Source organism: Podarcis gaigeae, assembly GCF_964106915.1.
Source record: "Podarcis gaigeae genome assembly, chromosome: 18".
NCBI classification, from domain to species: domain Eukaryota; kingdom Metazoa; phylum Chordata; class Lepidosauria; order Squamata; family Lacertidae; genus Podarcis; species Podarcis gaigeae.
Window position 1 is genome coordinate 4940964 of NC_139696.1, and position 27858 is coordinate 4968821.

The 27858-nt window shown below is 49.9% G+C and overlaps 2 protein-coding genes across 3 annotated transcripts; one reads left to right on the plus strand and one right to left on the minus strand.

Moving 5' to 3' along the window:
- The first annotated feature begins 1997 nt into the window (after window positions 1-1997).
- LOC310835786 (mast cell protease 2-like) lies at window positions 1998-27834 on the plus strand. 2 transcript variants are annotated; one of them, XR_014559744.1, is made up of 6 exons: window positions 1998-2517; window positions 3848-3998; window positions 5538-5670; window positions 6132-6374; window positions 7572-7789; window positions 7820-9114. XR_014559744.1 is itself a non-coding variant. In XM_083720751.1 (5 exons), exons 1-5 carry the CDS (start codon window positions 2460-2462, stop codon window positions 26443-26445), a joined length of 720 nt encoding a protein of 239 aa, XP_083576877.1. In that variant the 5' UTR covers window positions 2001-2459; the 3' UTR covers window positions 26446-27834. The 2 variants fall into 2 exon arrangements, 1 of the variants encoding a protein (XP_083576877.1); XM_083720751.1 differs by lacking the exons at window positions 7572-7789; window positions 7820-9114 and adding an exon at window positions 26311-27834 and having other exon boundaries at window positions 2001-2517.
- On the minus strand, window positions 11426-15877 carry LOC310835781 (granzyme H-like). The gene is made up of 5 exons (XM_083720747.1): window positions 15714-15877; window positions 14418-14565; window positions 14047-14182; window positions 13266-13517; window positions 11426-11788 (listed from the first exon to the last, which is right to left on the minus strand). Exons 1-5 carry the CDS (start codon window positions 15778-15780, stop codon window positions 11654-11656), a joined length of 738 nt encoding a protein of 245 aa, XP_083576873.1. The 5' UTR covers window positions 15781-15877; the 3' UTR covers window positions 11426-11653.
- Window positions 27835-27858: the final 24 nt, after the last annotated feature.

Below are 27858 nucleotides of genomic sequence, written 5' to 3' on the forward strand. Positions count from 1 at the left end.
CAGCATCTTAACCCTTGCAGCTTTCACTAGCTCCACCCTCTGGACTCCACCTTCGCCAAGAAGCCACAATCTAGACTTGAGATCCGATAGGCGGATTTCAACACATTTATCTTTTCTCTCCATCCATGTGACAGACCCCACCTCCACCCATCGATGGTAACCAGATAGCAAAACGATTTGTGCGGTTTGGTTCTGTTGGCGCCATATAAGGAGACTGGGGAAAGGAGAAACGGATTGAACCCGGATTTGGCAGAGCTGCTCATCTGTCTCTGGGGCTGATGGGAGCTACAGACGAACAACATCTGGAGGGCCAAAGGTCCCTAGCCAATGGGACAAGTGGGATGATGGCAGCCATAACAGCGTGAAGCACGTGCTCGTTTGCCATGCTTGTAGCTCTTGTGTTTTTTGTAGCTCCCTTGTGGAACTCAGCAGGGAGCAGGATGGGGAGGAAACTGGGATGAGCTGCCTCTCTGTCTGACCAGCTGTTGGGCTCCCTGATTTACGCTCCACCCATCGCAAGGGACAGCAGCTGCCAGTAAAATCTTTGATATGGGGAGTGTTATGTACTGAATATCTCACCCTGGGCCAGCAGGGGGATGCTGTAAATAGTTTTTACTCAGGTCCACATATGCAAATAAGGGATCGAAAGTGATGTTCAGTGATTGAATAGTTACAGAAAGTTGTTACAGTAACGTTGTACTGGAGCTCTATATAAGCAGGCTGGCTGAACCCTTCAATTCAGTTCTGTTCTGGCCTGTGAATAAACAAGAGCTGTTTGAAGAATCGCTGTGTCGTCTGATATGTTCACCCACAACTTAACAGGGAGCTTGGCAGTAGATCCCCTGCTTTGCATGCAGAAGGTCCCTGTTTCCATTCTGGGAACCTCTAGTTAGAAAAGGACATGGTCCGCGATGGATGATGCCCATTGGGACTGGTGAGGAGGAATGTGGAAAGATTCAGCACAGAGCAAAAGCAGGACATTTTTTAGCACTGCATAGTGAAACTCTGGAGCTCACCTCCCAGTTTCTAACATTCATCTTTGAGAACCAAGGTACCACTGATCTTCTTTTGATGCAGCCTAGAATAGTGTTAGCTTTTTTTGCTACTGCATAATACTGTTGATTCACGTTAAGCTTGTGTTCCAGCAATACCCTCCATGCTGTTGTGACCACCATCATCCCATTTGTCCAGGGGTGAAGAACCTTCCGCTCTCAGGATGTCGTTCTCCTCCAGCTTCCATGAGCAACTGCGAGAGATGGGCAGCTTTGCCAATTCCGGGTTTCCGGGCCCAATTCAAGGTGCTCATAAGTTCGTGACTTGTAGAACTATAGAATCGTAGAGCTGGGACCCTGAGAATCATCTGTTCCAACCTCCTGCAATGCAGCTATCCCATACTGGGACCAAAGATGGAATTTTAGCTTCGTTGACATCACGTAGTGCAGGCCTTTTGGCGCTGTGGGTTAAGCCACAGAGCCAAGGATTTGCCGATCACAAGGTCGGCGGTTCGAATCCGTGCGACGGGGTGAGCTCCCGTTGCTCGGTCCCTGCTCCTGCCCACCTAGCAGTTCGAAAGCACGTCAAAGTGCAAGTAGATAAATAGGTACCACTCCAGCGGGAAGGTAAACAGCGTTTCCGTGCACTGCTCTGGTTCGCCAGAAGCGGCTTAGTCCTGCTGGCCGCATGACCCAGAAGCTGTACGCCGGCTCCCTCGGCCAGTAAAGCGAGATGAGCGCCGCAACCTCAGAGTTGGCCACGACTGGACCTAATGGTCAGGGGTCCCTTTACCTTTACTATCACAGGCTGAGCTACCTGGTTTACAACCATAATCTGTTCCAGAGGTCCTTTTGTAAACCAAAACAGGTTGTAACCCAAGGCGCGCTTTCGCCAATGGGGCCTCCAAAAAAAATTTGTTCGTAATCCCCCCAAAATGGGTTGTAATCCAAAAAGAGCATTTCCGGGTTTAATGTGTTTATAATCCAAAATGTATGCAAACCAAGGTACCATTGTATGCAGGTGATGACTCGACAACGGCCTTCCTTGCCAACCCACCTCCAAAGGGAAGGGAAGGTGGCTTGGATTCCCGTGAGCAGATTTAGATTCTGCACGATGCCTTTCTATTGGTAAGGGAGAGGTTCTCTGCACACAGCAAGGCAGCACCTCAATCTTCACCCCCCCCCCAAAAAAAGCACCTTCTGCATTTCGACACTAAGGGTTCACTCTGTTTCCCCTTTCCCAGTCTCCTTATCTGGCCCCAACAAAACATAACCCCAAAAACCGTCTTGCTATCTGATTGCCATCGATGGGTGGGTGGGGTAGTAAAGATTCGCCCATCAGATCTCAAGTCTAGATTGTGGCTTCCTGGGGAAGGTGGAGTCCAGAGGGTGGACATAATAAAAGCTACGGGGTCAAGAGGCTGAAGGGTTAAGCGCCAGGCATCTCCCTCCTTGTCAAGCATCAAGATGTGGAGACTCCACCAGGTTCTCCTGCTACTGCTGTCCTTCTCCTTGGCCCAAACAGGTGAGTAAAACCCGCTAACTCAGAAGCCCATTTCTACTACACTTGGGGGCCAAGCCAGCCTCATTCCTTCTGTTTCAGATGCTTAGGGTGCTTCAAAGCCCTAAACGGCCTCTGTCCAGTATACCTGAAGGAGCGTCTCCACCTCCATCGTTCTGCCCGGACACTGAGGTCCAGCGCCAAGGGCCTTCTGGCGGTTCCCTCATTGAGAGAAGCAAAGCTACAGGGAACCAGGCAGAGGGCCTTCTCGGTGGTGGCACCCGCCCTGTGGAACGCCCTCAAAGAGAACAACAACTACCAGACTTTTAGAAGACATCTGAAGGCAGCCCTGTTTAGGGAAGCTTTTAATGTTTAATAGGTTATTGTATTTTAGTTTTTTTGGAAGCCGCCTAGAGTGGCTGGGGGGACCCAGCCAGATGGGCGGAGTATAAATAAATTATTATTATTATTAGGGTGTGAGTGCTATTTGTATGCCTAGATCAATAGCAGGGCACCCGCTTTGCATTGCACAAGGGATGAAGGTTCCGTCCCCAAAATTCGGATCTCCAGGTTGGGACAGTGAACTGTTCTCCTGCCCCCATGGCTTTTATTTGGCACATATAAAAACATAGTAAAACATCAAACATTAAAAGCTTCCCAGTCCAGGGCCACCTTCAGATGTCTTCCAAAAGTGACATACAGTGGTACCTCGGGTTAAATATGCTTCAGGTTACAGACGCTTCAGGTTACAGACTCCGCTAACCCAGAAATTGTACCTTGGGTTAAGAACTTTGCTTCAGGATGAGAACAGAAATCACATAGCGGCAGCAGGAGGCCCCATCAGCTAAAGTGGTGCTTCAGGTTAAGAACAGTTTCAGGTTAAGAACAGACCTCCGGAACGAATTAAGTACTTAATCCGAGGTACCACTGTATCCCCTATCTCTCCTCTTCCATCAATACACACACAACATGTAGGCTAATAGTTAGTAGAGAATATATAATAGAATAATGATATCATTCATATTGTAGGAATAAGCCAATTTGTAGGATTAACCCGAGGTACCACTGTAGTTCTTTATGCTCCTTGATATCTGATGGGAAGGCGTTCCTCAGGGTGGGTGCTACCACCGAGAAGGCCCTCTGCCTGGTTTCCTGTAACTTGGCTTCTCGCAATGAGGGAACCTGCCAGAAGGCCCTTGGAGCTGGACCTCAGGCAATGGGGGGGGGGTGACTCTCCTTCAGATATAGAGAGCCAAGGCAGCTCCAGCATTGTGCATTGTGCTCAAAAACAACAATGCTCTAGAATTTGTAAGCAGCAGGAGTTGCAGTTTATCACTGCGTTTCCTTCTTGCAGATCCACTGCGGAGGCAGAGTAGTTGCCCGAATGGAGCCATTCCTCACTCCAGACCCTTCATGGCTGCCTTGCTGGATTCCCAGAACTATTTCATCTGTGGCGGATTCCTCGTGGGAGAACAGTGGGTCATGACTTCTGCACGCTGCAGAAAGTAAGTATCCCTAAGGCCTCCCTCTTTTTTTAGGAGTGGTGATCATCCAGGGTAAAGCTAATTGCTGGAAGGGAGCAGGGCAGGGACAGAAACGTGCCATTGCTCCACCTAGTCAAGTTGCATGGGATGAATTTCAACCTGTTACCTCTGAGGATGTGGACAGGCTGCTTGGAGTGAAATCAACCCCCTATCTCCTTGATCCTTGCGCATCCTGGCTCATAAAAGCAAGCCGGTCAGGGCTGGGCGATGGGCTCTGTGGGGTGGTGAATGCCTCCCTTTGTGAGGGAGTCTCCACAGACCAGCTGGGGGAAAAATGTTTGTTAAACAACTTCCTAAAAAACCATCTTAAGGGCCAGGTGTGCAGCCTGGGGGTCATTTTGGACTCACAGCTATCCAAGGAGGCATAGGGCAATTCTGTGCCTAGGCAGCTGTCTACTGGCTTCATCTGGTACGCAGGATGAGACCCTACTTGCCCGCAGGCTATCTCACCAGAGTGGTGCATGCTCTGGTCATCTCCTGCTCGGACTACTGCAATGCGCTCTACGTGGGGCTACCTTTGAAGGTGACTCAGAAGTTACAACTAATACAGAATGTGGCTACTACACTGGTAGCCAGGAGTGGCTGCCAGGACCATACAACACCGGTCCCAAAATATCTACATTGGCTCTCAGTATGCTTCTGAGCACAATTGGTGCTGGCTACTAAAGCCCTGGGATGCGGGTGGCGCTGTGGGTTAAACCACAGAGCCTAGGGCTTGCCGATCACAAGGTCAGCCTTTTGAATCCCCGCAACGGGGTGAGCTCCCGTTGCTCGGTCCCTGCTCCTGCCAACCTAGCAGTTCGAAAGCACGTCAAGTGCAAGTAGATAAATAGGTACCGCTCCGGCGGGAAGGTAAACGGCGTTTCCGTGCGCTGCTCTGGTTTGCCAGAAGCGGCTTAGTCCTGCTCGCCACATGACCCGGAAGCTGTACGCCGGCTCCCTCGGCCAATAAAGTGAGATGAGCGCCGCAACCCCAGAGTCGGTCATGACTGGACCTAATGGTCAGGGGTCCCTCTACCTTTACCTTTACTAAAACCCTAAACAGTCTCAGCCCTGGATCCCTGAAGGAGCATCTCCACCCCCATCATTCAGCCCTGACACTTAAATCCAACTCCAAGGGTCTTCTGGTGGTTCCCTCACTGATAGAAATGAAGTTACGAGGATCAGGCAGAGGGTCTTCTTGGTAGTGATGTCCTCCCATCAGATGTCAAAGAAATAGATGAAGTTATGACCGTCTGTAAACATCTGAAGGCAGCCCTGTGGAGGGAAGCTTTGAATGTCTGATGTTCTGCTGTGTTTTTGTATATTCTGTTGGGAGTTTCCCAGAGTGCTTTGGGCGACCCATTCTGATGAGTGGGGTAAAAACAACAACAGCAACAAGATCAACAACAACAATTTGTTATTATTAAGGGCCCTTGGGTGGGGGCTGGTCCTTTGCACAGGGACTGGGAGAGCATTGATGCTTGGGATCTCTGACCCTGACTGTTGCTTCCCTTCCAGTGTTGATAAGGTTGTCCTGGGAGCACATGACCTCAAATATGTCGGCGAAACTTACAGTGTGGCCCACGTCTACCGGCATCCAAAGTTTATGTCTAAGAACATCACCTTTCCAAATGATATCCGTCTGCTCAAGGTATCTCACCCCAAGCATTTTTCTCACTCTGCAAGCAGCCCCGAGGGCAGCGATTCTGAAGGCAGAAGGAGATAATGTCTCCTTCCATCCCCATGCGTGAAATGCATACGCAGTTCTGCATTCATAAAGGAACAGGTTTCAAGGGCTTCCTATTGCAACGCAAAGGAGCTCATTTCTGCCTCACCACAGAGAGCCAGTGTGGTGTAGTGGTTAAGAGCGGTAGTCTCGTAATCTGGTGAACCGGGTTCACGTCTCCGCTCCTCCACCTGCAGCTGCTGGGTGACCTTGGGCCAGTCACACTTCTCTGAAGTCTCTTAGCCCCACTCACCTCACAGAGTGTTTGTTGTGGGGGAAGAAGGGAAAGGAGAATGTTAGCTGCTTTGAGACTCCTTAAAGGGAGTGAAAGGCGGGATATCAAATTCAAACTCTTCTTCTTCTTCATATCTCTCTCCTTTCCCCAGCTGCATTCAAAGGTTCGTCTGAATGAAAACATTCACATCCTGCCATTGCCAACATCTAGCAGAGACCTCTCTGATGGGACAGCCTGCAGTGTGGCCGGCTGGAGCCCGAATGAGGAAAATTGCCCATATATGCTCTATGAGGCCAACGCCAGCATCTACGACCGACACGAGTGCCAGAAGTTCTATCCCCAGATCGACCATGGAAAGATCTGTGCAGGCCATCAGTCTCAGTTATTTATGCAGGTAAGCTTCAGCAGAAATGGCAGGCGGCAGGACGAGAAGAAGGGGAGCAGGAGGAGTACCGTCCTGTTATTGGACAGGATCCGCAGCATGGAAAAGGGAAATCAGGAAGGGTGGGAACAGGTGGAGGAAAATACGTAGAATGTGTATGTGTATGTATGCATGGAAACTTAAGAATAAATAGAAACCTAGGAAATTAGCTTTCCCTTCCCTCGCCCAGGGAGATGCATAGGAACAGCTCAGTAATGCCTACTCTGGCAAACAGCAGCAGACATTTTTAGCCCTACCTGGGGATGCCATTGGGACATTCTGCACCCCAGGCAAGTGCTCTATCAGTGAGCTCTGGTTTTAACCAAATGAAGATTCCGGTCCTCATGGGTTTGAATGATTAGCTCAGCATTGCCAGGGTTTCGGACGGGGTTGTCTCCCACTCAGCCACAGCTGCCGATGCTGCCACAGCTGGAGCCAAGCGAGGAAAGGGGATAACCCTCTTCTCCAGCAAAATGGACGTGGGCAGAGGCCAGTCACTGGGCAGATGGGGACTGCTGCTCTTCATTTCTGTGCCTCAGGGCTGAGCCTCCAAGAGTTGAATGCCCCCCATCACAGATGATGGAATCAGAGAAATGTAGAGTTTGATGGGACCCCCAAGGATGGGGGAGGTCTGCTCCCCTGCCATGCAGGAATCTCAGGAAACATGCCAACCCCCAGCCACTCAGCTCCCCAAGTGACCCTGGGGCCTAGTAACTAGCTCCAAGCCTGGCCTACCTCACAGGGTTGTTTTGTGGACGACAGGGAGAGGAAGGGAAGCCATATTTGGCCCCTTGAGCTCCTTACAGGAGAAGGGAGCCTGTCAATACAATATAATAATAATAATAATCATCATCATCATCATATATTATTTGTACCCCGCCCATCTGGCTGGGTTTCCCCAGCCACTCTGGGCGGCTTCCACAAAGACCAAATATACACTAATCTGTCATACGTTAAAAACTTCCCTGAACAGGGCTATTTGTGTGTGGACTCAGAGAAAACTATGAAGCGATGTACGAAAGTGGGGAGCCGAGTTTAAATATCAGGAACATTCAAAACAAGAGAGAAACAGGATTTGGCAGGTTTGCCAATGTTGTTGCAGTTGAAGTCCTCCTTGAGGTGGAGCCAAATCTTCCCCCACCTGCCATCTTTCTTTCCTTCCTTCCACAGGGGGAGATGGGTGACCCTTTGGTGTGCTATGGCGTTGCACATGGAATCCTCTCCTACAGCAACCCCTGCCCTCCTGCCGTTTACACGCGCATTGCCCAGTACCTTCCTTGGATCAAGAAAACCATGGCCAAGTGAAGAGGAGAAGGAAGACCTCCTTCTTCTTCTTTCTTTTAATGCTTCTGCTTGCTACATAATCCGCTTGGCTTGAATCCTGCAACCACACACACACACACACACACACACACACACACACACACACTGACCCCCCTCAACAGCTGCAAAACGTACCAGGTGTTTCGAACATGATTCAGTTTCCACAAGTTCCTTCAGTCCCTCCCCATCCCCTTCAAGAAAACCGCTCCCCTCCTTTCCCCGAACGTGTTCCCCATCGTACCTCTTCCCTCGACCTTCACTGCTCCATCTCTCTCATCCGAAAAAGGTGCCCGTCTTCTCCTTTAGAACTGTTCTGTCCCTTCTCTCTCCCTGTCCCCATACGGCTGGAACAATCTCTCAGAGCGCCACACGCCTCTGAGTCCCTGAAGAGACTCCTCCTACCCTACCTGGTTTCTCCTAAGGCAGGGAAAAGGGACCTCTGGCCTTCTCGATGCTGCTGAGATGCAACTCCCGTTATCCCTGGCCATTGGCCATGTTTGCTGCAGATGATGGGAGTCCAGCAATCTTTGGAGGACCAAAGGTTCCCCACCGTTGTCCAAATGTCTGGACTGATCAAAGTTCCACAGATCTCCTCCTCGTCCTTTGGGTCAGGGGAGGCGAACCTGTCACCTTCCAGATGTTGTTGGACTCCAACTTCCATCAGCCCCAGACAACATGGGCAATACGGTGCGACTGGAGTTGACATCCATCAATATCTGGATGGCCGAAAGATTAACCGCACTTCCCTTTAGATGATTCCACCTTCCTCCATCCTCCCTCTTCAGCCTGGTATAGATTTGGACGCTGCCTTCTGGGACACCGGAGGGTCAGGACTGTGGGAATTTCTCACCCTCTTCAAGAGGAAGTATTTCATTTCAGCCCTAGGGGACTTCCTCTGGGCATTTCCTCGATGTCCAAATCACTGGTCTGAGCTCTAGGATTCCTACACAATCATACAAAAGACCTTGGCACCAAAATGCATTTTTTTTAAAAAAAAGGGGGGTTAAAAGTTACCATTTTACCATTTCGCATGCCAAACTCCTCCAGGCTAATGGTTGTGGTGATGTACCAGAGGGACAGAGGGGAAATTAAATTCAGATTGAACCTCCCTCATTCACACTTTCTGGAAAATGATATGAAACACAGACATCCTTTCAAATTTGCCCTCCTCTGAATTTTGAAGTTTGGCTTTCCAGGCAAGTTTAGTGCACATAAATGCAGATACTGGAATGAGGTGTGTCTATCAGTGTGCGTAGCAGTGAAAGGAGCCTGCCCCAAATGCCTTATTTTGGGGGAATTCCTTTGCAAAGACGCGCTAGTTTGGCAAACGTGCATGAAACTCTGTATCTCAAGAGTAATTCACAATAAACTGCTAATGCATCCACACAAATGTGTTGTTGTTGTTTTCCTGAGCAAACCGGAGAGGCGGGGAGTGCACCCTTGCCAGCGCCCATTCTGCACAGTAGGCGTCGGTGCAGGGAGGGCGGAAAAGGCTGGGGGTCACAAGACTTTTATGCTGGGGGAGGTACAAAGGCTGAACACTCCCAGATTCTGCTAGCGATTGAGCCAGACATGAACTTAGGACGCTCTTCACTGTAAATAGGTTGCACCAAGAATAAGGCCTGGCAAAGACAGGTTGGAGTCTTGCCTGTTTACTCTCGAGCAACCACACCACCTTCTGACATTGGCAATTGGCCCTGTAGGTGTGTCTTTAATTTACTAGCACTATGGTCCCTGGTCCCAGCTGGTTCAACGATACTGATGTCTTGCACCGCGTCATGGGGGCCACTTAAGAGGAAGCCCCGCCTGAATCTGCCCAAGGTGGCCAGGTGTTCTAGGACACAGTCCTTTGGGGTAAAGCCACTTCCGAGCTAAGGAGGAGGTGGGGTTGCGGGCTTCACGCCCCTCCCCACACACGCAGGGGCTGGCTTTCAGCCCCTGTGATACCAGGGGAGTCCTCAGACGCATCACCACTCTGGTCAGCCAATCGGCTGGCCCGGGAGGCGTGGCCGGCTCTATTTAGGGCGGCGCGGCCAAGGATCTCCCTCTTTCCCGTGCCTCAGCTGATCAGGTTTTCCCTCCCCTCCCACCCATTAGGCTAGGCTCTCTGACGTTGCTATGGACTTCGGTTGGTCGCCATCAAGGGGCCTGGTAGTAATTGTTTCCGACTGGCAGATTGGCACCAGCCACTTGGTTTTCGCCTACCTCGTAGCAAACACTTACAACTACCAGTATGGGCGGTTAGGCATTGGTAGGTGTATTATTACGCAGATGAAGGGGAGGAAGTAAGCGACATCACCTTCTCCCAAAACAAAGGGTAGTCCGGTAAAGGATTCCGGGGGGCATTACCTCGTCCTAAGCCTATGGAGGTGTGGGACCACAGCACGCCCCTGAGCGGTGACCCTGGGGCAGCTCCTAGTTGATGTTCATCAGTGGGACTCCCCCTACTGGTGGTTAACCCTTCAAGCAAGCGGGCTGAAGCCGGTTAGTTGATAGGACCAATGCCTAAGCCAATACCGCTCAATTTCTGTAATCAATAAAGTTGTGGCCTAATTTGATCCATTAACTTCAATTCTCGTGTCTCGTGTCTTTATTTCTGTGGGGGAGGCGGGAACTCGCCACGCAGCTAGACATTTTTACCTCTTGGTTATGGCAGGGACACAAGGGCAGCCTGTCTATGTCAAGGTAGTTGAAGTCACCCATGCCTACGGCATAGACATGGATGGACAAATTGTCCACTTTTATGCCTTCCAGCTTCTTCGTTTTCCCATCATAAGTTCAGTTATCCAAATATCTGCGTACGTTTGCAGGGTTGTTTTTTTTAAAAGAACGGACGGAAAACTCATGAAAATTCAACAGCATTTTAATGTGAATTTCTTTCGATACACACTTTTGTATGCAATCGTGCCACAAATTCACATTTTTTTGCAAAGCAATTTGCTGTAAGAGAATGCATTTTTGGCACTTTTTTTTTTACTATTCCTTGCATCAATAAACACACGTTACCCCCATTAATTGCATTCCCATAAACATGCCTTGGCTGGAGACCTGAATTGCGAAATCTGGAGAAATGTTAATTTTGGAGGATGACTGTTTTTGGTGTGAACCTAGTTTCAGAAAGTGTGAACTTTCAATCCAGGCTGAATATTAAATGTCTCCTCCATCCCTACAACACATTGCGACAACCCACCGCTTAGGGGAGTTTATTCTGTGAAAAGGTTATTTGTGAGATGTTGTGGGTGCCAAAGTGTTTTGGATCTGCATCTAGGAATCCTAGAGGTTAGGATGGTCTTTGGGGGGGGGGGGCTGATGAAATACACAGAGGAAACCCTTTAGAAATGAGATAGAGTCCTTCCGTCTTGGCTGAGAGGACCACGTCCCACATCCCTCAACCTCAAGGGACTCAACCTAACCTTGACCCAGAATGCAGGTTCCAATGGCAGGTCTGCAGGGTTCTGGAAGGAAGAGCCAGAGGAGTCCTCTAAAGCAGAGGTGGTTGACATATTGGCCATCCAGATGTTGAAGGACTTCAACTCCCATCAGCCCTCACATTTGGCTAAACTGGCCAGGACTGATGGGAGTTGGAGTCCAGCAGCATTTAATGAGTCACAGGTCCGTCCCTCCTGATCTCAAGGAACATGATGCTATCCAGACATTTGGACTGTCTTTGGCTCTCCAGATGTTGCTGGACTCCATCATCTGGGGAATGGGAGGCAGTGAAGGCACATGCCCAAACACCATCCTGTATGAAACATCTGATAGATCTTCCTTTTTCGAGGCCATTGAGGGTCTCTCTCTCTCTCTCTCTCTGTGTGTGTGTGTGTGTGTGTGGGTTTTGTTGCAGAATGCAAGCCAAGCAGGTTATTCAGCAAGCAAAAGCATTAGGGGTGGAAAAGAAGGCAGAATGTCACCGCGGATGCTTCCTCTGTTCACAGTTTCATGGTTTCCTTGATCCATGGAAGGTAATGGCCAACACGAGCGTAAACACCAGGAGGGCAGGAATGGCCATACGAGACGATTCCTTGTGCCACGCCATCGCACACCAAGGGGCCACCCGAATCGCCCTGTGGAGACGAGAGAGAGAACAAAGATGGCAGCTGGGGGAAGATTTGGATCCACATCGTGGCAAATTCTTGAGCTTGAACCAGGGCAAACGGCCAGGTTTCTGCTGGGTGGATCTGTCAATTCTGAGTGGAGATCCTTGTGAACATTTCCCTTATACAGTGGTACCTCGGGTTTAGTACTTAATTCGTTCTGGAGGTCCGTTCTTAACCTGAAACTGTTCTTAACCTGAAGCACCACTTTAGCTAATGGGGCCTCCTGCTTCCGCCGTTCTGCCAGAGCATGATTTCTGTTCTGATCCTAAAGCAAAGTTCTTAACCTGAAGCACTATTTCTGGGTTAGCAGAGTCTGTAACCTGAAGCGTATGTAACCTGAGGTACCACTATATACACTTTTTAGAGGGCGATGTCTTTCTAATCAAATGCATTTTTGTACATTAGTTTTACCAATATATGCATTTATATGTGCTCTTTCTGCTAATGCATTCCTTTATGTATATATTATTTGAGTGGAGAACTATTTGGCCATTATAAAAGATAACCAATTTTCAGTTCCGCTATAAGTTCAGAAAGCATAAATCAGCTCTGCTTGTGTTTAAAAGGAGGACCGGACCTAGGGTGGCATCCCATAATACTATGACACACAAGTGTTGATTTCAGTGGGTCTGCCCACAGTAGGACATAGGGCTAACTTGTCCCGTCCGAGCAGTTTCCCCCTTGCCCCACTCCTTTCCCAGGGAAAATCAGCTCTTTAGCTCTTAATCAGAACAAACAGCAATCTGCAGAAAACTCCTTTGTTGTTTGCTCCTATTCAGCTCCACAGAGCGGTCTTCTTCTGGAAAAGCAGCGGGACAAGAGGAATTGTGCAGGAGCTCTTAGCAGGATGCAAGCCTAAATAACTCCAGCTTCGCTTTTGGGGACCCTTGGAGTGCCTGTGAAGCACAGAAGTGAAGGGCATCACTCAACATCCACCCCTGGGGATTGGCAGAGATTGTATGAAGCTGCTGGGTTGGTCAGGCCAGGTGTAAGTAGACGGGCATCTGCCCATGTCTATTTTGCTGGTAAAGGTAAAGGTAAAGGTAAAGGTAAAGGGACCCCTGACCATTAGGTCCAGTCGTGGACGTCTCTGGGGTTGCGGCGCTCATCTCGCTTTATTGGCCAAGGGAGCCGGCATACAGCTTCCAGGTCATGTGGCCAGCAGGACAAAGCCGCTTCTGAAGAACCAGAGCAGCGCACGGAAACGCCGTTTACCTTCCCGCCAGAGCGGTACCTATTTATCTACTTGCACTTTGACGTGCTTTCGAACTGCAAGGTGGGCAGGAACAGGGACCGAGCAACGGGAGCTCACCCCATCGGAGCCCTTAGCAGGATACAAGCCCATGTCCATTTTCCTGGAGAAGCGAATGATCCCTCAGAAGGGTGGGAAGGCGTACAGCTCCTCCCCCCAATCCTGTCCCTTGCTGCTTCTGCTGCCCCTCACCTTGAAAACAGTCTCCGGCTCGTCGGGTCTCCCGGCACAGACCTTCCCATCATTGAGATCAGGATACAACTTGCTGCACTGACTACGGTCATAGATGGCAACATCGGTCTCATAGAGTGTTTTTGGTGCCCAGTCTTTGTAAACCCGGCCCCATCCTGCCACGCTGCAGGGAGTCCCATCGGAGAGGTTACGGTCAAATCTGGGCAAGCGCAGGATCTGGACGTTTTCATTCAGAGTAGCCTTGGAATCCAGCTGCAGAAAGGAGAGATGGGAGAGAGCTCATTGGTTCAGTGTTGCTTGAGGGAGCCCTTGGGGGAATCTGGTACCTCTAAAATGGGGCACTTTGGGCAAATGAAATCAGCAGACTGTATTGATAATACCAAATGATAATATTACGGTAGGGATAATATTAATGCCACACGTTCAGCTGGATGGTTGTACCAGCAAGAGTCTTGCAACTGCGATGTGGCTTCTCCATTGCACCCCCCTATCTGCTTTGTGGCAAATATTTCAAGACCAAAACAACACAACTGAAACCGTTTTAAGAACAACATTCTCAAAATTACATAAAGACTACAAGCAGCCGCCTACTCCGAATATACTCATTTCAGGGCCGCCTCACATGGGACATTTGGCCCCCCAATGCCAGGGTAAACTGCGCAATGTCTAGTTCATTATGCTGCACACTTTGGGACGGTTAGAAGACACTTGACCCCTTCTGCCCTCAGGATCACTGACCTCGGGGGATAGATAGAAGGAGAGATTGCTTGGAGCAAGCTACCTTGAGCAGACGGATATCGTTTGAGGTGGTGTTCTTGTCATATTCAGGGTGTGGGTAGTTAGCCTCAATGCTGAACACTTGCTGAGAGGGTTCTTTAGCGGAGATTTTATGTGCCCCCAAGGTGACAATAAAATCGCTGGAAAGAGAGCATCAGTTAGTGTCAGAGATGCCAGGACTCAATCCCCTCTCAGCCCCCGTGCAAAAGACCAGGCTCCCTCCATACAACCAGCTGTGCACCGTGATGTTTAGGTGGTCATCCGTCATGGGTGCTTCAGCTGACCAGATGACCCTTGCAGCCCCTTCCAACTGTACAGTTCTCTCATTCCATGACCAGCCCTGCTAAGAATCAAGGAGGGATTAGTGAGACTTACCCATTGCAGTGCGCAGCCGTCATTACCCACTGGGGCGCCACGAGGAATCCACCACAGTAAGAGCCCCCGGGACTCCTCAAGTAAGCCATGTAGGGTCTGGAGTGGGGCTTGGCTTCGTGCCCCCCAACAATCTGACTCCGCAATGGATCTGCAAGAACCGTATGCAGAGATCAGCTCCTCCTCCTCCTCCTCCTTGCATGTTCTGGGGTGTTTTCCACACTTCCAAAGTTATTGGGGTGGCAAAAGGAATGGGTCACCATTGCAATGAGCTTACTATTCCTTTTCCTAGAAAGGAAGTTAGAGAAGCGAAAGAGACCTCCTTCGTTCCATTAGCTCAGGATTCTCCTGCAAGGACTGAAAAAAGTGGCCCCCAAGGAAGAAAGATCTGGGTCCCTCCAACCTGGATATGCTGTTGCAGATGAAAATTGGGACTTTGGCAATGCAAAGCAGTTTCTTTTCCACTGAGCTGCAGCCCCTCCCCAAGGAAAAAGCAAGGAGAATAACGCAGAGCAGAATCATGGGATCACAGAAGCTAGTCCAACCCCCACTCTGCGTCATTTACCTTGGTGGGTGACTAAACCCTGTTAGTAGATCCCCCAGCCTTAGTCTCAGCCCTGTATTGATTCAGCACAGATTCCCCTCTTATCATGCCCAGCTCAGATTTCAGTCTGTGCCCTGATAGAACAGGAAGCCTCCAGGAACTGTTGTGGCCTGAAATCTGCTTAGAAAAATGAAGATAATATTGCAAACTCTAAACTCACATCAGCACAAGGCTATGGCTACCATGATACCTCCAGGGCTACGGTCTTCCCCTAGTGTTCACCCCCAAATCTGGCTTTCATCAGGTACTCTGTTCCCAAAGATAGCACCCCCAGTTTCCCCTTCTGAAATGAGCCACTGAATGATCTCCTTTAGTTTTGGAAAACCGGTGGCTTGGAATAAATCAGGGTGGGAAGGAAGAATCAGGCAATGGATGGGAATCCTGGTTTGCTGGGGAATCCAGTGGATTCACTGGAGGCAAAGGCAATGAGTCTGGATTGGATTTGCCCCCCAGCAATGGCTGAATCACCTCAGTTCCCTGTGCTGATTCCTGCCTCTGGTTCACGGATGGCGCCATCACAGCAACACTGGCAAAGGGCACCCACACCCTGAATGTAGGAAACATCCCTTGCAGACGACCACAGTGCCTGGAGACAGACAGTCAAGTCGTGATCAGAGAGGGAAGGACGGCTGGGAGGAGGATTTCAGGGAGAAGAAAGGCCCTGGTGTATCATCTGCCATGGTGCTTCTACTCACCTGTTTGGGCCGAGGAGAAGGACAGCAGCAGTAGGAGAAGAGCCTGGCGGAGTCTCCACATCTTCATGCTTGCCAAGGAGGGAGATGCCTGGCGCTTAACTCTTCAGCCTCTTGACCCCGTGGCTTTTATGGCCTCCAGCCTCTGGACTCCACCTTCCCCAGGAAGGCACAGTCTAGACTTGAGATCTGATAGGCAGGATTATCGTTTCTCGCTAGCCAGGTGGCTGATCCCACCACGAACGGCAATCAGATAGATGGGGAGACTGGAAAAAATGAGAAACAAAGTGATCCCGGAATTGGAGACATTTTAGGCAAAGGTTTATGAAATCAGAGTAATGAAGGCAATGTATTCATTAAAACAAAATCAGAGACCAGCTTTTGGAAATCTCAAGTGGCTGTTATTATTATTATCTTCTTCTTCTCCTTATTATTTATTAAATATGTATGCTTCCCTGCTTTTCAACAGGGCACTGGATTCCTAACAGTTCCTGTGGCCACTTGGTTGAAAGGAGCAAAGAGACTTCCCACTCTTCACTAAATTACTTGCTAGGAAAACCATTTGTAACCTCAACTGCGGTGGATTCCTCACAGCGCCCCAGTGGGTAATGACGGCTGTGCGCTGTAATAGGTCAAGCACTTAGTTTCTAGACCCTTAATCATCTTTGTTGCCCTCCTCTTCAGACCTTCCAGTGCATCAAATTGTGGTGCCCAGAATTGGACACAGTATTCCAAGTCTGGTCTGACTAACGCAGAATTGAAGGCTACTGTGACTTCCCTTGATCTGGACATTTGACTTCTGTTGACACAGCCCAGAATAGCGTTAACTTTCTTTGATGCTGAATCGCACTGTTGACTCACGTTCAGATTGTGGTCCACCAAGACCCCTAGATCTTTTTCACATGTACAGTAGTACCTCAGGCTTCAAACAGTCCTGTTTACAAACGATTCGGGTTAAGAACTCTGCAGACCTGGAAGTAGTTGCTCCGGTTTGCAAACTTTGCCCTGAAATAAGAACGCTTTCCGCTGCCGGGGGGAGGGCTCTGGCTGTGGCAAGGCCTATGGGAAAGTGTGCCTTGGTTTAAGAACGTTTTGGGTTAAGAACGAATTTCCGGAACGAATTAAATTCGTAACCCGAGGTACCACTGTACCACTAGTAAACCAGGTGTCCCCGATCCTATATTTGTGCATCTGAATCCAAGCTCTCATCAATCCTTGACATTTAAGAAGATCACATGAATTCAGAGCAGAGCTACCACCACCTCGGGTCTTTCAATCCAAAAACTACCAAAAGCTGCTCCCAAGGAAATGAGATCTAGGACTCCTCAACCTGGATATGCTGTTGCAGATTGAAATTGGGACTTTGTGCAATGCAAAACACCTGCTCTCCTGAGAGCCAGTGTGGTGTAGTGGTTAAGAGCGGTAGTCTCGTAATCCTGGGTAACCGGGTTCGCGTCTCCGCTCCTCCACATGCAGCTGCTGGGTGACCTTGGGCCAGTCACACTTCTCTGAAGTCTCTCAGCCCCACTCGCCTCACAGAGTGTTTCTTGTGGGGGAGGAAGGGAAAGGAGAAGGTTAGCCGCTTTGAGACTCCTTCAGGTAGTGATAAAGCGGGATATCAAATCCAAACTCTTCTTCTTCTTCTTGCCGATCAGAAGGTTGGCAGTTCAAATCTCCGCGTTGCTCAATCCCTGCTCCTGCCAAACTAGCAGTTCGAAAGCACCTCAAAGTGCAAGTAGATAAATAGGTCCCGCTCCGGCGGGAAGGGTAAACGGTGTTTCCGTGCGCTGCTCTGGTTCGCCAGAAGCGGCTTAGTCCTGCTGGCCACATGACCCGGAAGCTGTACGCCGGCTCCCTCGGCCAGTAAAGCGAGATGAGCGCCGCAACCCAGAGTCGGCCACCACTGGACCTAATGGTCAGGGGTACCTTAACCTTTCCATTTATGGCCATCACTGTTAAAAATAAGGGAGGGATTCATGATACCAGTGTGGTGTAGTGGTTAAGAGCAGTAGACTCGTAATCTGGGGATCTGGGTTCGCTTCCCCGCTCCTCCACCTGCAGCTGCTGGGTGACCTTGGGCCAGTCACACTTCTCTGAAGTCTCTCAGCCCCACTCACCTCACAGAGTATTTGTTGTGGGGGAGGAAGGGAAAGGAGAATGTTAGCCACTTTGAGACCCCTTAGGGTAGTGATAAAGCGGGATATCAAATCCAAACTCTTCTTCTTCTCTTCTGAGCTGCAGCTCTTTCCCAAGGAAAAAGCAAGGAGAGTAAAGTAAAGCAGAATAATAGGAACACAGAATCTGTCCCAACCTCCACTCAGTGTTATTTAGGTGGGTGGGTGACTAAACCCTGTTAGTCAATCCTCCAGCCTTATAGAAATCTCACATCAGCACAAGGCTATGGCCCCCATGATACCTACAGAGCTATGTTCTTCCCCTAGTAAAGGTAAAGGTAAAGGGGCCCCTGACCGTTAGGTCCAGTCGTGGCTGACTCTGGGGTTGTGGTGCTCATCTCGCTTTATTGGCCGAGGGAGCCGGCGTACAGCTTCCGGGTCATGTGGCCAGCAGGACTAAGCCGCTTCTGGCGAACCAGACCAGTGCACGGAAATGCCGTTTACCTTCTTGCCAGAGCGGTACTTATAGATCTACTTGCACTTTGATGTGGTTTTGAACTGCTAGGTGGGCAGGAGCAGGGACCGGGCAACGGGAGCTCACCCCGTCGCAGGGATTTGAACTGCCGACCTTCTGATTGGCAAGTCCTGGGCTCTGTGGTTTAACCCACAGCGCCACCCGCGTCCCATTCTTCCCCTATTGTTCACCCCCAAATCTGGCTTTCACCACCTACTCTGTTCCTGAAGGTAGAACCCCCAATTTCCCCTTCCGAAATGAGCCATTGAATGACCCCCATGAATTTGTCCACTTCTTTTGTTTTGCAAAAACAGTGGCTTGGAATAAATCGGGAAACTGAAAGAGAATGAATGGGAATCCTGGTTCGCTGGGGAATCCAGTGGATTCACAAGAGGCAAAGGGAATGACTCTGGATTGCATTTGCCACCCAGCAATGGCAGATCACCTCAGTTCCCTGTGCTGATTCCTGCCTCTGGTTCACAGATGGTGCCATTATGGGAACATTATGGGAAAGGGCACCCACACCCTGAATATAAGAAACATCCTTTGCAGACGATCGCAGTGCCTGGAGTGAGACTTGAGATCTGATAGGCAGGCTTATCGTTCCTCTCTATCCACGTGGCTGATCCCACCACGAACGGCAATCTGATAGTCAGATGGGGAGACTGGAAAAAATGAGAAATGGAGTGATCCCGGAATTGGAGACTTTTTAAGCAAAGGTTTATGAAATCAGAGTAATGAAGACAATGTATTATTAAAACCAGCGGCCAACTTTGGAAAACTCAAGCGGCTGTTACTATTATAATATTATGATTACAATTGTTTTATTGGATTTGTATGTTGTCGTTTAGTTGTTTAGTCGTGTCTGACTCTTCGTGACCCCCTGGACCAGAGCACGCCAGGCACTCCTGTCTTCCACTGCCTCCCGCAGTTTGGTCAAACTCATGCTGGGAGCTCCGAGAACACTGTCCAACCATCTCGTCCTCCGTCGTCCCCTTCTCCTTGTGCCCTCCATCTTTCCCAACATCAGGGTCTTTTCCCGGGAGTCTTCTCTTCTCATGAGGTGGCCAAAGTCTTGGAGCCTCAGCTTCAGGATTTGTCCTTCCAGTGAGCACTCAGGGCTGATTTCCTTCCAAATGGAGAGGTTGGATCTTCTTGCAGTCCATGGGACTCTCAAGAGTCTCCTCCAGCCCCAGAATTCAAAAGCATCCATTCTTCGGCGATCAGCCTTCTTGATGGTCCAGCTCTCACTTCCATACATCACTACTGGGAAAACCAGAGCTTGAACTATATGGACCTTTGTATTTGTAGACTGCCTTTCTTTCCATCAGGACAGTGGATTCCTAATGGTTTCTCTGGCCGCTTGGTTGAAAGGGGCAAAGGGAACCACCATCACCTCAGGTCTTTTAATGAGTTTCCAAATAGACTGGAAAATCTCTTTGCCTCTTTCATGCCCTCATGTCTCAGCTGCGGCACAGAGGTGGCTTGCCCCAATGTTTTGTGTCTTGTCTGATTATTTTCCTCTTACTTTGGTGTGTTTGGGGTGTGTGTGTCTGGGGGCCTGGCCACGCAATGCCACTACCGATTTCATGAGGAGGGGGGGTTGCGGGCTCCCGATCCCGCCCCACACTCCTGCGAGGCTAGCCCCAGCCTCGCGGGAAGCGGGGATTCCCTCAATTTGCATCCCCCCGCGGCACCAGCCAATCGGCTGGCGGCGGGGGCGGGCCTTCAATAGGCCACTTAAGGTCGGGGCAGCCCTCGGCTCGCCCCTTTTCTCCCCTTGCAGCGATCCTGGTTTCCCGCCCACCCGCCCTTTAGGCTTCGCCATCGACTTGCTATGGGCTTCGGCTGGTCGCCGCAAGGGGCCTGGTAGGAGTTTTTCCATTTGGCTAATTGGCATGTGGAAGCCACTTGGTTTTTTCGCCTACCTCGTAGCAAATCGTCACAACTCCCTTGGTTTTGGCGGTAGGCATTGGCCGGGGTATTGTTATGCAAATGAGGACGGGGGGGAGGAGCGCCATCACCTCCCCCAATGCTTGAAGGGTAGTTCGTTAAAGGACTCCGAGGGGCGTCGCCTCGTCCGAAACCTACGGAGGCTAGGGCCTAAAGCGCGCCCCCGAGCGGTAACCCCTCGGGGAGCGCCTAGGGATACGCATCTCGGGTAGCTCCCCCTGTTGGTGTTTAACCCTTCCCGGTTAGACCGGATAGTCGGTTAGGGGCCAATGCCTAAGCCAATACCTCTCATACCTGTAATCAATAAAGTTGTGGCCATTTTCGCCCATTAACTCTAAACTCTTGTGTCCGGTGTCTTTATTTATCACACTTGTGGGAGGGGAGGGAATAGCCACGCAACCATATTACTCATGGACATGCAACAAGATTAATAATGGGAGACTTGGAGCGAGTTCCAGAGTTCACCTATGCACTTCACGAAGAAGGCGTCTCTGCTTTGTGCTGAATCTTCCCACATTCCTCCTTGCCAGTCGCGATGGGCATCATCCGTCGCTGACCATGCCCTTTTCTAACTAGAGCAATTGAACAAAGAAGCTTCTGCATGCAAAGCAGGGCTCTACCACCAAAGTAGCAACTCTCTCCCCATATCAGAGATTTGGCCTGTTGTAGTGGTGGCTGGACCATAAAGAAGGCTGATCGCTGAAGAATTGATGCTTTTGAATTATGGGGCTGGAGGAGACTCTTGAGAGTCCCATGGACTGCAAGAAAATCAAACCGATCCATTCTGAAGGAAATCAGCCCTGAGTGCTTACTGGAAGGACAGATCCTGAAGCTGAGGCTCCAAGACTTTGGCCACCTCATGAGAAGAGAAGACTCCCTGGGAAAGACCCTGATGTTGGGAAAGATGGAGGGCACAAGGAGAAGGGGACGACAGGACGAGATGGTTGGATAGTGTTCTCGAAGCTACCAGCATGAGTTTGACCAAACTGCGGGAGGCAGTGGAAGACAGAAGTGCCTGGCGTGCTCTGCTCCAGGGGGTCAAGAAGAGGCGGACATGACTAAATGACTAAACAACAACACAGCAATAACTGGTGGCTGCTGTCCTTTGCGACAGGTGGGAGAGAAATCAGGAAGCCCAACAGTGGTGCCATATCCAAGCTCAGGCAGAGAGGCAACTCATCCTAGTTTCCTCCCCATCCTTCTCCCTGCTGAGTTCCACAAGGGGCTACACAAGCGCTACAAGCACAGCAAGGGAGCAAACGCTTCACAAAGTTGTGCTCAAAAGCTCATGACTTATAGAATCGTAGATCTGGAAGGGACCCTGCAGATCATCAAGTCCCCTGCAAGGCAACTGCCCCATACCGGGATCAAAGATGCGAATTTGGCTTTGTCAGCACCACATAGCGCAGGCCTTTTGGATGAAAACATCACAGGCTGAACCTCATGGCCGGCAGGGAGGGAGGGAGAGGAGCTGCTTCCTTTGAAACCCGGGAAATTTAAGAGACATCATCAATAAGGGACAGCAGCAGGAAACGGCGATGGGATAAGGGAGTTTCCCGCCAAATAAGGGACAGTTGACAGCTATGTGGGAGACCGGTGATCGTCCGGAGACGACTGGGGGCCTGCCTGATGCCTCCGTCTCCCTGGCAGTATCCCAACATCCCCAACACAGTTATTCCCATGCCTGAGTGGCGTCGGGTGAAGTGGCTGCCAGCCTGTCATAGTGGCAGGGATGGCCATGGTGTGCCCCTTGGAGCTTAGATCTGCCGTCTCTTCTACAGCTTCTGCCCCAGTGTTGCCTCGGCAGTGGCCTTTTAGCAAATAGGAGATCTTCCTTCTTCCCTAGATGGGAGAAGTGCCATTGTGTATGTCAGCTTAGGAACCGGAAATCTCTTGGGCTGGTCCTGAAGAATCACCTGGTTGGTGGCTTTGTGAGCAGGATGATGTTTGAGGTAGACCATTGGCCTGATCAACTTACACCGTCTAATGTTCATACAACTTTCCAAACCAACCACAAAAAGAGGGTTGGGGTGGGCAGGTTCTGAATCTAGGCTCTCAACAATCCTTGGCATTTAAGACCATATGAATTCAGCACAGAACCACACCACCTCCAGTCTTTTCATCAGTTTCCAAGCAGACTGGAAAGTCTCTTAGCAGTCATAGAAACCACTAGGAATCCAGCGTCCTGTCAGAAAGAAAGGCAGTACAGTGGTACCTCGGGTTAAGTACTTAATTAGTTCTGGAGGTCCATTCTTAACCTGAAACTGTTTTTAACCTGAAGCACCACTTTAGCTAATGGGGCCTCCTGCTGCCGCCAGAGCACGATTTCTGTTCTCATCCTGAAGCAAAGTTCTTAACCTGAAGCACTATTTCTGGGTTAGCCGAGTCTGTAACCTGAAGCATATGTAACCTGAAACGTATGTAACCCAAGGTACCACTGTATACAAATTTAAAAAATAATAATAATAGTAAGATAATAATAGTAACAGCCACTTGAAATTTCCAAAAGCTGGCCTCTGATTTTGTTTTAATGAATAAATACATTGTCTTCATTACTCTGATTTCATAAACCTTTGCTTAAAAAGTCTCCAATTCTGGGATCACTCCATTTCTCACTTTTTCCAGTCTCCCCATCAGACTATCTGATTGCTGTTTGTGGTTAGCAAGAAACTATAAGCCTGCCTATCAGATCTCAAGTCTAGACTGAGCTTTCCTGGAGAAGGTGGAGTCCAGAGGGTGGAGGAAATAAAAGCTTAAGGGGTCGAGAGGCTGAAGAGTTAAGCGCCAGGTATCTCCCTCCTTGGCAAGCCTCAAGATGTGGGGACTCTGCCAGGCTCTTCTTCTGCTGCTGTCCTTCTCCTTCGCCCAAACAGGTGAGCAAAACCCACCAACTCATGAGGAGCCAGTTTCTTCTACTCTTTGGGGCTATGCCAACCTCATTCCATCAGGGGACGGGGCCGTTTAGGGCTTTCAAGGTCAGCACCAACCTTTTGGGTGGTTCTCAGGAACGACGACACTCTAGAACAGGCATAGGCAGACTCGGCCCTCCAGATGTTTCGGGACTACAATTCCCATCATCCCTGACCACTGGTCCTGTTAGCTAAGGATCATGGGAGTTGTAGGCCAAAAACACCTGGAGGGCCTGGTTTGCCTATGCCTGCTCTAGAATTTGTAAGCAGCAGCAGTAGCAGTTTATCTCTGCGTTTGCTTCTTGCAGATCCACTGCGGAGGCAGAGTTGTTGGCAGCATGAAGCCAGTCCTCACTCCAGACCCTTCATGGCTGCCTTGCTGAATTCCCAGAACTATCTCATCTGTGGCGGATTCCTCGTGGGACAACAGTGGGTCATGACTTCTGCACGCTGCAGAAAGTAAATATCCCTAAGGCCTCCCTCTTTTTTTAGGAGTGGTGATCATCCAGGGTCAAGCTAATTGCTGGAAGGGAGCAGGGCAGGGCAGGAACATGCCATTGCTCCGTCTAGTCAAGTTGCATGGGATCCACTTCAACCTGTTACCTCTGAGGATGTGGACAGGCTGCTTGGAGTGAAACCAACCCCCTATCTCCTTGATCCTTGCCCATCCTGGCTCATAAAAGCGAGCCAGACAGGGCTGGGCAATAGGCTCCATGGGCTGGTGAATGCCTCCCTTTGTGAGAGAGCCTTCTCAGACCCACTGAAGGAAACTGCTTCCTAAAAAAAACCACTTTGGACCTGGTCTCTATGGCCATCTCTCGCCCCATCTCAAATCTCCCATTCTTGGGGAGTGGGTATTTGATGAACAACTCCAGGCACACCTGGAGGATGCGGACCATTTGGACCCTCCCAGCTGGGCTTCTGGCCCCATTGTGGGACTGAAACTGCCTTGGCCATGCTGGTCAATGATCTCTAGGGACAGAGGGGAAACCTGCTGAATGTATCTTTTGATCCTATCAACCATGACATCCTCTTGGACCATCTAGGAGGGCTGGGAGTTGTGGGCAGTTATACAGTGGTTCCTCTCCTTCTTCCTGGGCCGAGTCCAGAAAGTGGTGTTTAGAGATGAGTGTTTGGATCCCTGGGCCCTCACTTGTGGGGTACCACAAGGCTCTGCCCTGTCTCCCAGGCTTCTTCTTCTTCTCCATCATTCAGCCCAGACACTGAGATACAACTCTGAGGGTCTACTAGAGGCTTCCTCACCGAGAGAAGTAAAGTTACAGGGAATCAGGCAGAGGGTCTTCTCGGTAGGGGTGCCCTCCCTGTGGAACGCCCTCCCATAAGATGTCAAAGAAACCAAGAATATTATGACCTTCTGTAAACATCTGAAGGCAGCCCTTTGTAGAACAGCTTAGAATGTCTGATGTTCTCATATATTCTGTTGGAAGTCTCCCAGAGTGCCTGGGGCAACCCAGTCTGATGGGCAGAGAACTAATAATAATAATAATAATAATAATTTGTTATTAAGGGCCATGGGGTGGAGGATGGTCTTTTGCACAGAGACTGGGAGAGCATTTATTCTTGGGATCTCTGACCCTGACTGTTGCTTCGTTTCCAGTGTTGATGCGGTTGTCCTGGGAGCACATGACCTGGGAACAGGTGACGGAGAAACTTACAGAGTGGACAAATGCTACCCGCACAAAGATTATACGTTTGAGAATGACACCTTTTCAAATGATATTCTTCTGCTCAAGGTATCTCACCCCAAGCCTTTTTCTCACTCTGCAAGCATCCCGAGGGCCCCGATCCTGAAGGCAGAAGGAGACAAATGTCTCCTTCCATCCCCGTGTGTGAAATATAGTGGAATCGTTCAGCTGAATCCAGCTCTTTGATCATTAGTATGATTGGATTATTATCACTATTTATGGTTGTTGTTGTTTAGTCGTATCAGACTCTTTGTGACTCCCTGGACCAGAGCACGCCAGGCCCTCCTGTCTTCCACTGCCTCCCGCAGTTTGGTCAAACTCATGCTGGTCGCTTCGAGAACACTGTCCCACCATCTCATCCTCTGTCGTCCTCTTCTCCCTGTGCCCTCCATCTTTCCCAACATCAGGGTCTTTTCCAGGGAGTCTTCTCTTCTCATGAGGTGGCCAAAGTCTTGGAGCCTCAGCTTCAGGATCTGTCCTTCCAGTGAGCACTCAGGGTTGATTTCCTTCAGAATGGAGAGGTTTGATCTTCTTGCAGTCCATGGGACTCTCACTATTTATTAGAGTTCATTATTATGAACGCAGTTCTACATTCATAAAGGAACAGGTTTCAAGGGCTTCCTATTGCAACGCGAAGGCGCTCATTTCAGCCTCATCTCCCTCTCCTTTCCCCAGCTGCGTTCAAAGGTTCGTCTGAATAAAAACATTCGAATCCTGCGCTTGCCAACATCTAGCAGTAACCTCTCTGTCGGGAGACCCTGCAGTGTGGCCGGCTGGGGCCTGAAACAGAATGATTGCGATATCAAGCTCTATAAGGCCGAAGTCAACATCTACGACCGAAGCAAATGCCAGAAGTTCTATCCCCAGTTCGATGATGGAAAGATCTGCGTAGGCAAGCATGACGACTCTCAGGCTTTCGACCAGGTAAGGGGCAGCAGAAGCAGCAGGTGATAGAACCAGAGGAAGGGGAGCGGAAGCACCTTCCCCCGTTATTGGACAGGATGTGCAGCGTGAAAAGGGGACCCCTGAGGTGGGGGAGGTCCGCTCCCCTGCCATGAAGGAATCTTTTGCCCAACGTGGGGATGGAACCCCAAACCCTGAGGTTAAGGGTCTCCTGCTCTACTGACTGAGCTATCCTGAGGTTTATTGGGGGTTTAGGCAGACCCTGGGAAAGGAACAGCACCATAGCTAATAAGGTCAATGTGTCTACTCTGAGCAGGAGTGGCATGGAATACAATCCTGGGCCTGGTTTGCACTTGGTATGCCATCTCAGCTTACTTGTGCTTCCGAAACCAATACGTTATATAACACCCGTCCTGAAAGACCTACATTAGCTCCCAAGTCCTCCTTGAGGTGGAGCCAAATCTTCCCCCACTTGCCATCTTTGTTTCCTTCCTTCCACAGGGGGAGATGGGCGATCCTTTGGTGTGCAATGGCGTAGCCCATGGAATCCTCTCCTACAGCAACCCCTGCCCTCCTGCCGTTTACACTCGCATTGCCCAGTACCTTCCTTGGATCAAGAAAACCATGGCCAAGTGAAGAGAAGAAGGAAGACCTCCTTCTTCTTCTTTCTTTTAATGCTTCTGCTTGCTACATAAGCTGTTTGGCTTGAATCCTGCAACCACACACACACACATGCACACTGACCCCCCCAACAGCTGCAGAAAGTATCAGGTGTTTCGTACATGATTCAGTTTCCACAAGTTCCTTCAGTCCCTCCCCATCCCCTTCAAGAAAACCGCTCCCCTCCTTTCCCTGAACGTGTTCTCCATCAAACCTCTTCCCTCGACCTTCACTGCTCCATCTCTCTCATCCGAAAAAGGTGCCCTTCTTCTCCTTTAGAACTGTTCTGTCCCTTCTCTCTCCCTGTCCCCATATGGCTGGAACAATCTCTCAGAGCGCCATACGCCTCTGAGTCCCTGAAGAGACTCCTCCTACCCTACCTGGTTTCTCCTAAGGCAGGGAAAAGGGACCTCTGGCCTTCTCGATGCTGCTGAGATGCAACTCCCGTTATCCCTGGCCATTGGCCATGTTTGCTGCAGTTGATGGGAGTCCAGCAATCTTTGGAGGACCAAAGGTTTCCCACCGTTGTCCAAATGTCTGGACTGAGCAAAGTTCCACAGATCTCCTCCTGGTCCTTTGGGTCAGGGGAGGCGAACCTGTCACCGTCCAGATGTTGTTGGGACTCCAACTTCCATCAGCCCCAGACAACATGGGCAATACGGGGCGACTGGAGTTGACATCCATCAATATCTGGATGGCCGAAAGATTAACCGCACCTCCCTTTAGATGATTCCACCTTCCTCCATCCTCCCTCTTCAGCCTGTTATAGATTTGGACGCTGCCTTCTGGGACACCGGAGGGTCAGGACTGTGGGAATTTCTCACCCTCTTCAAGAGGAAGTATTTCATTTCAACCCTAGGGGACTTCCTCTGTGCAGTTCCTCGATGTCCAAATCACTGGTCTGAGCTCTAGGATTCCTACACAATCATACAAAAGACCTTGGCACCAAAATGCATTTTTTTTTTAAAAAAGGGGGGGTTAAAAGTTACCATTTTACCATTTCACATGCCAAACTCCTCCAGGCTAATGGCTGTGGTGATGTACCAGAGGGACAGAGGGGAAATTAAATTCAGATTGAACCTCCCTCATTCACACTTTCTGGAATAAGATATGAAACACAGACATCCTTTCAAATTCGCCCTCCTCTAAATTTTGCAGTTTGGCTCTCCAGGCAAGTTTAGTGCACATAAATGCAGATACTGGAATGAGGTGTGTCTATCAATGTGCGTAGCAGTGAAAGGAGCCTGCCCCAAATGCCTTGTTTTGGGGGAATCGCTTTGCAAAGACGCGCTAGTTTGGCAAACTTGCATGCAACTCTGTATCTCAAGAGTAATTCACAATAAACTGCTAATGCATCCACACAAATGTGTTGTTGTTGTTTGCCTGAGC

Coding starts and splice junctions, on each gene's coding strand:
- LOC310835786 (XM_083720751.1), top strand. CDS start 2,460: ATGTGGAGACTCCACCAGGTTCTCCTGCTACTGCTGTCCTTCTCCTTG. Junction 5,671..6,131: donor ATGATATCCGTCTGCTCAAG/GTATCTCACCCC, acceptor TCCTTTCCCCAG/CTGCATTCAAAGGTTCGTCT. Junction 6,375..26,310: donor AGTCTCAGTTATTTATGCAG/GTAAGCTTCAGC, acceptor TTCCTTCCACAG/GGGGAGATGGGCGATCCTTT.
- LOC310835781 (XM_083720747.1), bottom strand. CDS start 15,780: ATGAAGATGTGGAGACTCCGCCAGGCTCTTCTCCTACTGCTGCTGTCC. Junction 14,566..15,713: donor CTTCTCCTCGGCCCAAACAG/GTGAGTAGAAGC, acceptor CGGTTCTTGCAG/ATCCATTGCGGAGTCAGATT. Junction 13,518..14,046: donor ACGATATCCGTCTGCTCAAG/GTAGCTTGCTCC, acceptor TCCTTTCTGCAG/CTGGATTCCAAGGCTACTCT.